At 44.5% G+C, this 12,049-nt stretch overlaps 1 protein-coding gene across 1 annotated transcript in view; it reads left to right on the top strand.

Moving 5' to 3' along the window:
• Window positions 1-544: 544 nt before the first annotated feature.
• Window positions 545-12,049, top strand: part of KL (klotho) — a gene marked incomplete at its 5' end in the record, with an annotated part of 36,787 nt that continues 25,282 nt past the window's right edge. Inside the window, one exon of the mRNA XM_082675532.1 lies at window positions 545-1,357. Within this exon, the coding sequence (XP_082531658.1) occupies window positions 545-1,357 (813 nt within the window). The remainder of the gene's footprint in view (window positions 1,358-12,049) is intronic.

The following is a 12,049-nucleotide window of genomic DNA, read 5'->3' as shown; positions in this document are numbered from 1 at the left end:
CTGCCCCCCAGTACAATTTCGGCCAATTCCTAATCGCCTCTAGTAATGTCAGTTACTCTTCTCGGCCTCAGAGTGGGAGAGAAAGCAGGTGCTTCCCGGCGGGCGGACCCCGCGAGGGCATGCAAAGTTCCCGCGCCGAACTCAGGAAAGTTGGGTGACCGCCTTCCTTCCTCCACGCTCCCCGGCTCTGCGGCTTCTTCCAGGAGCGCGCGTGGATGCCGAATAAAAGGCGCGGAGGGCACTCATGTCGCAGAAACATACCCAGCTGCCTCTGGGAGCAGAGAACAGGTGCATTTTCTCCGACGTCCGGGAGCGGCGCCCGTTGCACCTTGCCCGCGATCGCGCCCCTCGCGCGGACTCCCGCTCGCCCTTTGCGCCCCCGCCCCCCCCAATTCGGGGCGGGGAGAGGCACGGGGCCACGTGTAATTATTGCCGGCGGGGCCTGCCGGGGAAGCGGGGGTGGGCGCGCCGGCGGGGGGCGGGCGGCGCGGCGCTGGCATAAAGGGGCGCTGCGCGGCGCCCCGGCGTCCGGCTCCCGCGCAACATGCCCGCCCACGTCCCACCGCGCCGCCCGCGTCTGCGGACGCCACCGCTGCTGCTGCTGCTGTTGGCCCTGGGCGGCCTCCGCCTGCGCGCCGAGCCCGGCGACGGCGCGCAGACCTGGGCCCGCTTCGCGCGCCCTCCGGCCCCGGGTGCCGCGGGGCTCTTCCACGACACCTTCCCCGACGGCTTCCACTGGGCCGTGGGCAGCGCCGCCTACCAGACGGAGGGCGGCTGGCGGCAGCACGGCAAGGGTGCGTCCATCTGGGACACGTTCACCCACCGCCCTCCGGCGCCTCCAGGCGACGCCCCGGTAGCCGGCCTGCCGTCGGGCGCCCCGTCGCTGTCCCCGCCCGCCACCGGGGACGTGGCCAGCGACGGCTACAACAATGTCTTTCGCGACACGGAGGGGCTGCGGGAGCTCGGGGTCACCCACTACCGCTTCTCCATCTCGTGGGCGCGGGTGTTCCCCAATGGCAGCGCCGGCGCCCCCAACCGGGAGGGGCTGCGCTACTACCGGCGTCTGCTGGAGCGGCTGCGGGAGCTGGGCGTGCAGCCCGTGGTCACCCTGTACCACTGGGACCTGCCCCAGCGCCTGCAGGACGCCTATGGCGGCTGGGCCAACCGCGCCCTAGCGGACCACTTCAGGGATTACGCCGAGCTCTGCTTCCGCCACTTCGGCGGCCAGGTCAAGTACTGGATCACCATCGACAACCCCTACGTGGTGGCCTGGCACGGCTACGCCACCGGGCGCCTGGCCCCCGGCGTCCAGGGCAGCCCGCGGCTCGGGTACCTGGTGGCGCACAACCTCCTTCTGGTGAGTTCGAGGGGCCAGGCGGAGGGCCACGCCGGGGAGAGGGCCACTGGAGACGTGAACCTCCGGTTAGATGAGGCTCCATTTAAGCACATCTGTGAGGTTAGCTGGGATTCACATCCGGGGAGGAGGCGGGGGGGGGGCCGGGGGGCGCTGAGCATCTTGGACTTCCCTGGAAAGCGTGGAGTTGGGAATGGGAGGGAAGCCCCCGCCGTGGGAGTGCCTGTGATTGCCCTTTTGGGCCCATCGTCAAAAAGAAATTGGAATTAGTTTCTCCTGTGAGAAAAGGGAGCTCCTTTCTCTGAGGTTAGAGGAATTCCTAGAGGTAAGATAGGGAGGAGTACGAGCAGCCACGGGGAGCATGAGAAAAGAAACAAGTTTGTTCGGAAGCCACGCAGATAGCGTTACTCTCTACTAGAATTTGTGGAGATGTCGAGAGTTCAGTGTTAATCCAATAAGATCTGTCTTGCTTGTAGCACAAGTTCACGCTGCAGCAAATTTGAAGGTATTAAAATCGCATCTACTGCAGAGCAGAGTTCAAACTGTCTTTGGATGTTCTTTCTGTGGCAAGATTGAACACTACATCCACCAGCCTTACTTAATCAGCAGGGGTATAATGACCCCTCATAAAATCTTAAAGCTAGCCATAAAAGACAGAAACCACTACAGGGTGGTACAGATTGGGTCCTACAACAACTGTATTCGCACGATGCTCTCTCCAATAGGAAGGATTCCTCAGGGATGAGATTATTAGCCTGACACAATTGATTTTAACACCCTTGTGCAAAAGGCTTAATAAATTTTGACAGCAGGAAGAATGAATGTGCCATGATAAAGTTGTTCCCCAAATAATTCTTTCTCCTTTTTCTCCTTTACTTAGTATTGAAGGTTAGGTCTCATCGATTTGAGGGTTCATTTATAATCTCAGTTATTGGTACACTTTGTACAGAATTTTGTATCATGAGAGAATACTTTATGGATATGAGCAAACATTTTAATAAAACTGTTTAAATGTGTAACTTTTGGCACCACATTTTGGTGACTTGTGGGCCTACTGGAAGACCTATTTTTCTTTAAACATCTTTATTGGAGTAGAATTGCTTTACAGTGGTGTGTTAGTTGCTACTGTATAACAAAGTGAATCAGCTCTATGTATACATATATCCCCATATCCCCTCCCTCTTGCGTCTCCCTCCCACCCTCCCTATACCACCCCTCTAGGTGGTCGCAAAGCACTGAGCTGATCTCCCTGTGCTATGCAGCTGCTTCCCATTAGCTAGCTATTATACATTTGGTAGTGTGTATATGTCCATGCCACTCTCTCACTTCGTCCCAGTTTACCCTTCCCCCTCCCCATGTCCTCAAGTCCATTTCTACGTCTGTGTCTTTATTCCTGTCTTGCCCCTAGGTTCTTCAGAACTTTTTTTTAAAGATGGAAGACCTATTTTTAAATTTAGAATTAAACCACATATTTTGAACAAAGTCAAGATGAAGACCACTTCTACACACTTTAATTGAAGCCATAGATAATTGAGGCAGAACAGTATTGGGTTATTGAGTTGACTTAACTGCTGGAGCTGCTGGTAATGTTGTAATAATGGCTAATTAGATTGTATGTCAGCTCCACAAAACCTGTTTGGTACCACAGGTCATAAAAGAATGTTGGCTTTGTTTGACAAAAAATTTGTGATTTTAGTGATTCCATATTGATACATATTTTTCATTAAGATACTTTAGAGCAGTGGTAATAAACTTTTTCAGTCTGTCAATCCTTTTAAGGAATCAGAAGACCCTAAATAGCACCTGTTCATGGTTGGTGATAGAAAAACTATGGGAATAACTGGCCGTCTTTTAAAGAAAACGTAAGGAAATTTCAGTTTGTACCAGTTTGTACCAGAAACAAGAGATATGTGGACCAGCTGAAGGACCTAATACACCATTCCTGCAAAATTACTACTTTAGATTTAAATCACATGAATTCTATTTTCAGAATGCATGTAATAAACTCTGTGTAAATACAAAAGTTATCAATTGTTATAGCCACTTACATGATCAGTTCATACATAAGATAAGGAACTGGGGCTGTAGGAGCTTTCTGGTACTCTGGTATTTTATTTTATTTTGATTCTAAGCTACTGATTTTTTTTTTTTTGGAGTACAGTTGCTTTACAATATTGTTAGTTAGTTAGTTTCTACTATACAGCAAAGTGAATCTGCTATACATATACATATATCCCCTCTTTTTTGGATTTCCTTCTCATTTAGGTCACTGCAGAGCACTGAGTAGAGTTGCCTGTGTTATACTGTAGGTTCTCTTTAGTTATCTATTTTATACATAGTATCAATAGTGTATATATGTCAATCCCGATCTCCCAACTCATCCTACCACCACCCCCTCCCCCTTGGTATCCATATGTTTGTCCTCTATGTCTGTGTCTCTATTTCTGCTTTGTAAATAAGATCTATACCATTTTTTTCAAATTCCACATATATTACTCTGGTATTCTAAATAGTCAACATGCTTTTGGTTCTTGTGCCCACTCTTGGCCTTTTGATTAACTTCCCAGTTATATTTTTGTATCCTTACACAAAAACTTGCCAAACACTAACCATCTTTCCCAGAAATGCAGTGGACTTTGTGTTCATAAGAAATTAGTAACAGGGGGACAGTTGGTTTTGCTGATGCTACAAACATAATTACAGTTGCTGTAAAATATTAATTTTGCTTTCAAATTTCTTTGGTTTGGAATTTAGTCATTCTTGTATCTTATGAAGAAATAAGTTGTCATGATCAAAAATCGTATCTTTCGTTGTTTCATATTGAGATATTTTCATTCTGATTTCAATACTCTTTCTTGGTGTGTGTGTTAGGGGGAGGGGGGAGGGAAGTTTTGATCTTAGTTGAAAAGATAAATTATATTCCCCAGATTTTGGTAATGGAACGTTTTGGTAATAGAACATTTCAGCTAGGGCTTAGATATTACTGGCAGGGGTCACTGGACCCCTAGCTTATTCATCTGCGTTTGGGGATGTAATACTTGTGAAGGATAAATCTGGCCAACACCCCTCCCCTGCCCCATTCTCTGCTTCCACTAATTTACAGGTGGACTAAGGAGACCCCCTGGGGAGACTGGAAATTTGGACACTGCCCCCCCCCGCCCTACCCCGGAGGACAGGAGGCAGGCCAGACATACTGCAGGATGAATAATGAGGTGGGGAGGCTTTGCTCAGAATGGAGTCTTCGTGGTTTTTTGCGGGTTTCTGGTGCTGAGGTAAACCTTAATAAAAATAGCCTCTGTGTGTGTATGTGTGAGAGAGAGACAGAGACAGACTGACAGCCAGAACTGAAAGGAGGATTTCTCTGCAGAGCCCTAGGAATCCAGACTGCTTTGCTCAGAGTATAACCCAGGAAGAAGACACACCTCCTCTCTGACTTGAAGAGGGACTGCTCTGCCTTCATGGCTCTTGAAAGATGGTTCTTGATGGCCCCAGAAAAACTAGTGTTAAGGCCTGTGGTTGGGAGTCCAGCTCCAGCGGTGCCTCTGAGTCTTTGTTCTGCCCGTGGGTTTCTGACCGAGTTGAAGATAAACATGGGCCTCCCAGGGAGTCTTGCAAATGTCTGTAAAGGGAACCTGTGGGAAAAGACAACTTGTTTCACTTAAGGAGGTGGGGCTGGGAGATGTTACTTTGGGCATTTCGTATAGTGCAGACCTGACTGGTATTGAACATCAGTGCTCCTGTCTCAGCTGATCTATCCACAGCATCTGTCCAGCCACTATTCTCTTTCTTGCTACACTTCCTCAGCTTGGCTTCCAGAACCCAACTGCCTCTCCCTTCTCCTCTCAGCTCACTGGCGATTCGTTCCCAGTTCCCTTTGCTTATTCCTCTTCATCCTGCCTCTAAATACTGGAGTGCCTTGTGCTCCCTCCTGGGACCTCTTCTTAGATTCGCTCCAAGCGAACTCTTTGAATACTCTATGTCCTGATGACTCCAAATTTTGAGTCTCCAGCCAGAACTTCTGATCTGAGCTCCAGACTTGGAGCACTTGGAGTGCCTTCTCCACTCTGATGTCAAATAGGCATGTCACATTTAACATCCAAAAACAAATTCCTGTTTTCCCCATCTCCATTATGGCAGCTTTGCTCTTTCAGTTGGCTGGGCCCCAAACCTTAACTTCTTCCTTTCTCTTACATGTTATATTCAATCCATCAACCAATCCTATAGCTCTACCTACCTTCAAAATGTATACAGAATCAAAGCACTTCTCCTTTTATCTATAGCTACAGGTCCAAGCCCCTATCAGATTCTGCCTGCATCACTGGAATAGCCTCCTAGCTGATGTCCTTGCTTCTGCACTTGCCCCTTGCAGTTTGCCATGATGGATATTCTCAAGGATATCATTATGTATGAACAAGACAAAGTCCCTCATTTATTAAAATCCCACTTCTTCTTCGAGAACCAGCTCACATGCTCCCTTTGGCTCCACACTCGAATGCCATCTCTTTCTCCTATGGAATCCCACAATGCTTCACTCTGATGCCTCCTACCATACTTCTCCTTTTATTTAATCATTTGCTTCCTTTCACTAGCCAGGTAATTCCTTAAGTGAGGAAACCAGTTTCACTTCATCTATCCTAAAATGCCATCTTGCCCTTGGTAGGTGCTCAGTAAGTGGCTTCTGGCTGTTTAACAGCCTGACTCTGCCTTCATAAACTGATGCTCCTAGGATCTGCTCTCTTTGTCAGTCTTTCTAGCCATGTTCTTATGGGACAGGGGGTACTAAATTCTAATCAGATAGTAAGATCAGTAAATATAATGGGGCAGAATCTGATATTTTTCAGTAAAAATATAAGGTTCATCATTAAATGTATGACTCCATTGTAAAAATTTCCAAACAACTGAAAACTATCTATAGTCACTATGCAACACTATAAAAAAGTTTTCAGAATGGGAGGTGGGGAAATTCTCCTGGCTGGCTTTAGGAGCATTTATTGGAAGTGGCTTGAGTTTTCATTCCCCAAGTAATAGTGGAGGCAATTTATCTACTAGATACATGTTTAAATTATACATGCTATGTACTTTTGTGAAGCACTTTACCAATTTTCCTCTCATTAAAATGTTTTTGGTACATTGCTGGAATAATCAACTGGGTTGAACGTTAATGTATTTTATAGACTACTGAATTCAATGGTGTGTTTAATCAGAAATGGTTAAAATATCTCCTGAAGAGCTTGACTCACTCTTCTTTGAATATCTGATTGAACAGTGTTTTTTGAAGGTCACAGTCAAGTCCAAGAAAAAAATTTACAAATAGGAAAAGAACTAATAAAATAATTTCAAAATCATAACAATGTTTTACAATGTCAGTTATTTCGAGTTGAAGAAAAGAGGGAAAATACAGACTACTAAGCATTCAAATAATGCCAATATACATTTCTTAAGTGCAAAATGAATGAATGCACAACTGTATTACCTGAATGTGTAGTTAGTCATGAATTTGGCACACAGAAGTCCTCTGAGTTATCTTAATTTTTCAAACAATATGATTGCTCCAAGCCAGAATTTTAAAATTAATTTGTACAAAAAGTGCTTTTCTTTCAACGAATGTTATCTTTTTAAGGCATAAAGGAAATTTTAGGTGTAGGAAGAGAATAAAGTACAAAATAAAATTGGGAGGACAAGAAATAAAGAGTGGGTAAGTAAGAATACATACTGTTACTGAATCCTTCAAGATCCACATCTTCTCAGGAAACTGCAAAGTGATACTTGTAATCTGTACTTAAACAGACAGAGCATATAAAAGGTAGATTATGCTTATCTTGATACATTCTGGGTACAAAGATAATCTAAAGGATCAGTATAGCTCTTCTCCCTTCCACCTTGGGATAAACTCTTATTTATCCTTCAAAGACTTGACTCAAACACTCCCATTTTGCGATAACAGGCAGGGAGGATCATTTACTCATTTGCGACTCCTTGAGGTCAGAGACTGCATATCATATTTCTTTTTATATTTTTAGTGCTTATTTCAGTCCTTGGAGCAGAGGAAATATTCGATACAATTTTTAATGAATGAATAAATATAGATTAAAATAATTTTACTTCAATATGTCCTTTTTTTCTTTCTTCTAAATTGAACACCTACAGTCTGTTTTCTCACCCAGTATCTGGGAAGGAGTTTTAAAAAGTGAGGAAGAACAGGGGAAAAAATTTCTGCCCAGATAAGTATGTAACCTTTGCACATTTACAAGGCAAAAAATATCCCCATTTTCATCCCGTGGACAGGGGAGGAGGGGAACAGGGGAAGGGGGAGAATGTGACCTTGTGAGTGCCTGACCTGGAAGCTGCATCATCTCTTCCACTCACCTCCCATTGGCAGGACTCAGTCACGTGGTGTAAGGAGCGTGGGAATTACTGCAGCTGCGTAGCCATGTGCTTAGCGAATCAGGTGGGAACACGTCATTAAGGACAAGCATTCAGCTCTCCGACACCGTCCACCTCTCAAATATATTGTGAAAATTAAAACAAAATCAGGTATGTCGACATGTTCTGAAAAACGTAAAGAGCTCTACAAAGGTGAGGTATGAATTTTTATTGTCAATAATAATAAAAGCAAGAGTGCTTGAGAAGTGATTCTCTTGAGCTGTTTAGGTGAAAGGAATTAGACAAACGCTTTAGAAATTGTTACCTCACTTAACTTCTTCATTCAGTGGGATAGACTCTTTGCAATTATTTCAACAGCATTTGACTAAAGATTTTCAAATGAGTTTGGAGATAATTTATTTTACATAAAACGTATTACCAAGTACCTTTTCTTGATGTTTAAAGGAAATATACTAAAATTTATGACTGATATAATTTGATATATTGACTTAAAGATAAATATTTAGTGAACTTGCATGGCCCCAGTCTGGATAGATTTTTTTTATTAATAACATTATTGTTTGAAGTATGGATGTCAGAACATCATCCATGAACCAGTATCATTTATAGTTTGATAAAATACTCAAAATAAACTGAAACCAGTACTATACATTAAGTTTAAATATAATGGTGAGAAGATATTATTTGCATGTCTATAAGTGCACTACTATTTGATAATTAGAATGTTAGAATTAGAAGGCACCAGGGAAATCCCAGGTCAGATTTCTTCTCAGGACCAACTCCTTGCAGTGGCCCTGGGGTCCTCTAGCTTCTGCTCGACTATTTGCGGCAAGAGGAACCCAGCTCCTCTCAAGTTGCCCACTCGATTTTATCTTTTATATTGATTGGAAACCTGCCTCTGTATGGGACTCACCCGCGGTTGTCTCTGCCTCCCTAAATCTCAAAGAATAAAACAAACTGCTTTTTGACGAGACAGCTTTTCAAAGATCTGAAAAGGCCACTATGTTCTTCCTAAGTATTTTCTACTTTATTCACACTCATGGCTGCTCCTCCGAGAAGAATTAGAGGGAGCTGGCATTTAGTCAGGGCTCCTTCTTGGGAGACTGCGGTGGGGCAGACAGGAATGTGGTTGAATTCTGAGAAAGCAAATGTGGCTGTTGAGAGGGCTCTTTATCTTCTGACACTTGAGGAAACAGTGGGGAGGGAGAGGGAAGAGTTGACCTTTCTATCTCCCCAGAGGTGGGTCTTTGAGGAACAGAGCAGAACAGGGATGTCTGTGGGAGCTGCCTGTGTCCATCGCCCTTACCAAGGGGCTGCAGACGGTGGAGATGACTGAGGACACCCAAAGTAGGAAGGGCGTTCTGGGCTCCGCGTTCTGGGAACCAGCTGTGCAGCGGGGCCAGGTGCAGCAATGCGCAGTTCACGTCATAGGATCAGCGCGTGGAGGGGCCGAAGCTCAGGTGGGAGAGGAGGGGAAGGGCACGGAGCAGGAGAAGTGAGCCCAGACTCTTTGAAGGCTTCTCTTAAGATTTGATGTGCAGACCAAATTTCAGCTGCCCCAGATGTTCAGGGCACATTTCTTATTCTGGACACCGAATCCTGTCCCTGCCGTCCAAGACTGCATTCGTGGTTTTGGCTGTTACCTTCCTGCGGACTCGGATTAGTTTGTGGTCAGCGAAAACCTCTCAGGCTTTTAAATTTTTCCCCATGTGAATTGCTGTTAAGCCAGACTTCCCTTGTCATCTCCTTTTGTCACTTATTTTTGAACTTTTAATCGTATTAAATTTCATCCTCAATGTGTAAAGGTGAGAGGAGGATTACCACAGATGGTGGATGCTTCTTAAAAATTGGAAATAACCTAAATATACTAGGGTGATCTGTTAAAGGAATAGCAGTGCACAGGTATAGTGGAATAAATAGTATTCGGCCATTATAAAGTTAATGTACGGTGATTAAAAAGTTGCACATGGTATGTTATTAAGAGAAAAATGCCATATGATATATTATGCTTCTTATATATCTCTGTTGTGTGAATAAGTGTGAATAAGTAGAGAGCACTCTATAGCTCTTTAGCTGTGCTGAGCTCTCTTCAGCCACTGTCCTTTCCCCCAGCTTCTTTCGTGACATGCCCAAGCCTAGATTTGATATTCCTGCTTTCTGCTCCCATAAAATCCTGTACTGCCCTTCTAATAATACTTCACACATTTTATTGAAATTATTTGTTTGTCTTTCCCCAAAGACCTCAGCTTTGAGATGCTAGGAGTCATGTTTATCCTGCTTTCCATTTATATCCAGAGCATGAATGAAAGAGTGCACTGGCTCCCCCCGCCCCCTCCCCCCCAAATGTGAAAGGGAAAAAGAAAAATGTTAGCAGTGGGTTATTTCTGGATAGTGCGATTATGGGTAATTTTTTCTTTCTGATTATCTGGATTTTCTAATTGTTCTATAAGCAAAATGTAATACTTTTGTGATGGAGAAATCGTAAGTGGTGTTTCTGGGAAAAGATGGCTGAGTGAATTTACCCATCTAATTTATTTTCCCTCTTGAAACCCCATTAAACTTTAGTAAAGAAACAGTTAAAGCAAAGAAGGGGGGGCAGCAAGGGGAGGGAAGGAGCAAAGGAGGGAAGGGTGAGGGAGAAAGACCCACAGTGATGGAGAGAGCAGAATAGTAACAGAAATTTGGAAGCTGAGAAGCAGGTGGGAGAGTATTCCTGACTCAGCGGATCTGAGCAAGCTGACTGCTGAATTGGCTGTGGGAGAAACCAAGAACTAATCCTACGATTGCAGAATCTTCCAGAGGCTCAGAGAATAGCAAGAGCAGGTACTATGGAACTGGAGGTGAAGGGAGTGGGTGCTTAAAATGAGAAGAATTGGTTGAAAGCTGTGTAAGAAACAACTAGGTTTCTGGGTCTCTTCCCCCAATCCCGCCTGTTGGGCATATGCTGCTTCTCCACTCAAGGAGAAAACTCGAAGTGAACTTTCTGGAGAGTATAAAATGGAAAGTGTCTGGACTGAGGGACATCAGGCACAACTGAGGGCATGAGCACCACACTGAAAATAAGGACTAAGTGAACATATGCGACAAGTTTGAGACACCCACCCCTTCCCCAGACCCCTCCTCCACCCCGCTCCCAGCTCTCCTCGCCCACCAGGCTCTTGGAATGTTGGCTGTGTGACTTCTACTCTCCAGGGAGGGACTGGAAGTGTCTTCCCCAGGGAGTCTGATGAGCTCATGCGGAAAGACCTAAGATGCTGATCCTAAAGGTTCCACAACAAATGGCAGAGACAGATCACTCCACAGTGAAGCTCAAAATCAACATGCCCCACCCACATGCTCAGACCTTCCAGTCAGGGTTTTTGTTTCTCGTTCTTAAACACGAGTAGACAATCAAGAATCAACAGGATCCGAGGAAAGCCTCTAACTTGAAAGATTGAGACCCACCTAAATAAAGAGGGGAAAAAACTCAACTTTCTGGGGCAAAAACTTGGAGGAAACTGAGAATATATAAGGAGGAAAAAAAGCTAAAAAGAAAAACAGAAGACTCAGTCAAAAGATATTACAAACTTCTAGTTATAAAATAAGTCATGGGATGTAATGTACAGCATGGTGATTATAGTTAATACTGTATTTTGTGTTTGAAATTTGCTAAGGGAGTAGATCTTAAAAGTTCTCACAAGAAAAAAAAAATTGTAACTATGTGTGGTGATGAATGTTAACTAGACAGGTTGTTTCACCCGAGTGAAGTGGGCAAGTAGGAGAAGTTGTGGCCCTGGGTGAGCATGTGCCCCAAGTAATTCTCTGTCAGGAGGGATGAGGTATGGTCCTGCCAGATTCTCTGATTTTAAAAGAAGCTAGAAACTCAGAATTTTGAGTGAAATTTCCTGAATTTTAAAGATTATCTCAAAAAAAAAAATTTAAGCCTGACAAAGGCCAAACAAATCTGTATGGATTTTGAGTTTATAACCCCCGACCTATAGCATCTGGCTCATCTGAAGCCCTGACAGGAGCGTGACTCCACACCCTCCAGTGTGCCTCATCCATCACTATCTCCCTGAGGCTCTAGACGGGGGCTGTGGCCTCCCACTGAAGTGGTGAAATTTCCCCAAATTGAATGGTTGCATATGTTGAAGAATGTGGATTTTTGAGCGTGTTCAGATTGGGTAGTGCCAGGGATTAGATCCTGCAATATTAAATAAATAATGGATATTCACTTAAACTTATTTTATTCGATGACATCAGTAGGTCTTTGTCAGATCATTAGACAATCTACTTAATCGCAAAGAATACTCACACCCTACCATATTCCCA

Source organism: Grampus griseus, assembly GCF_964374135.1.
Source record: "Grampus griseus genome assembly, chromosome: 18".
NCBI classification, from domain to species: domain Eukaryota; kingdom Metazoa; phylum Chordata; class Mammalia; order Artiodactyla; family Delphinidae; genus Grampus; species Grampus griseus.
The sequence above is the reverse complement of the archived record's forward strand: the minus strand, read 5'-3'. Positions and strand labels throughout refer to the sequence as shown.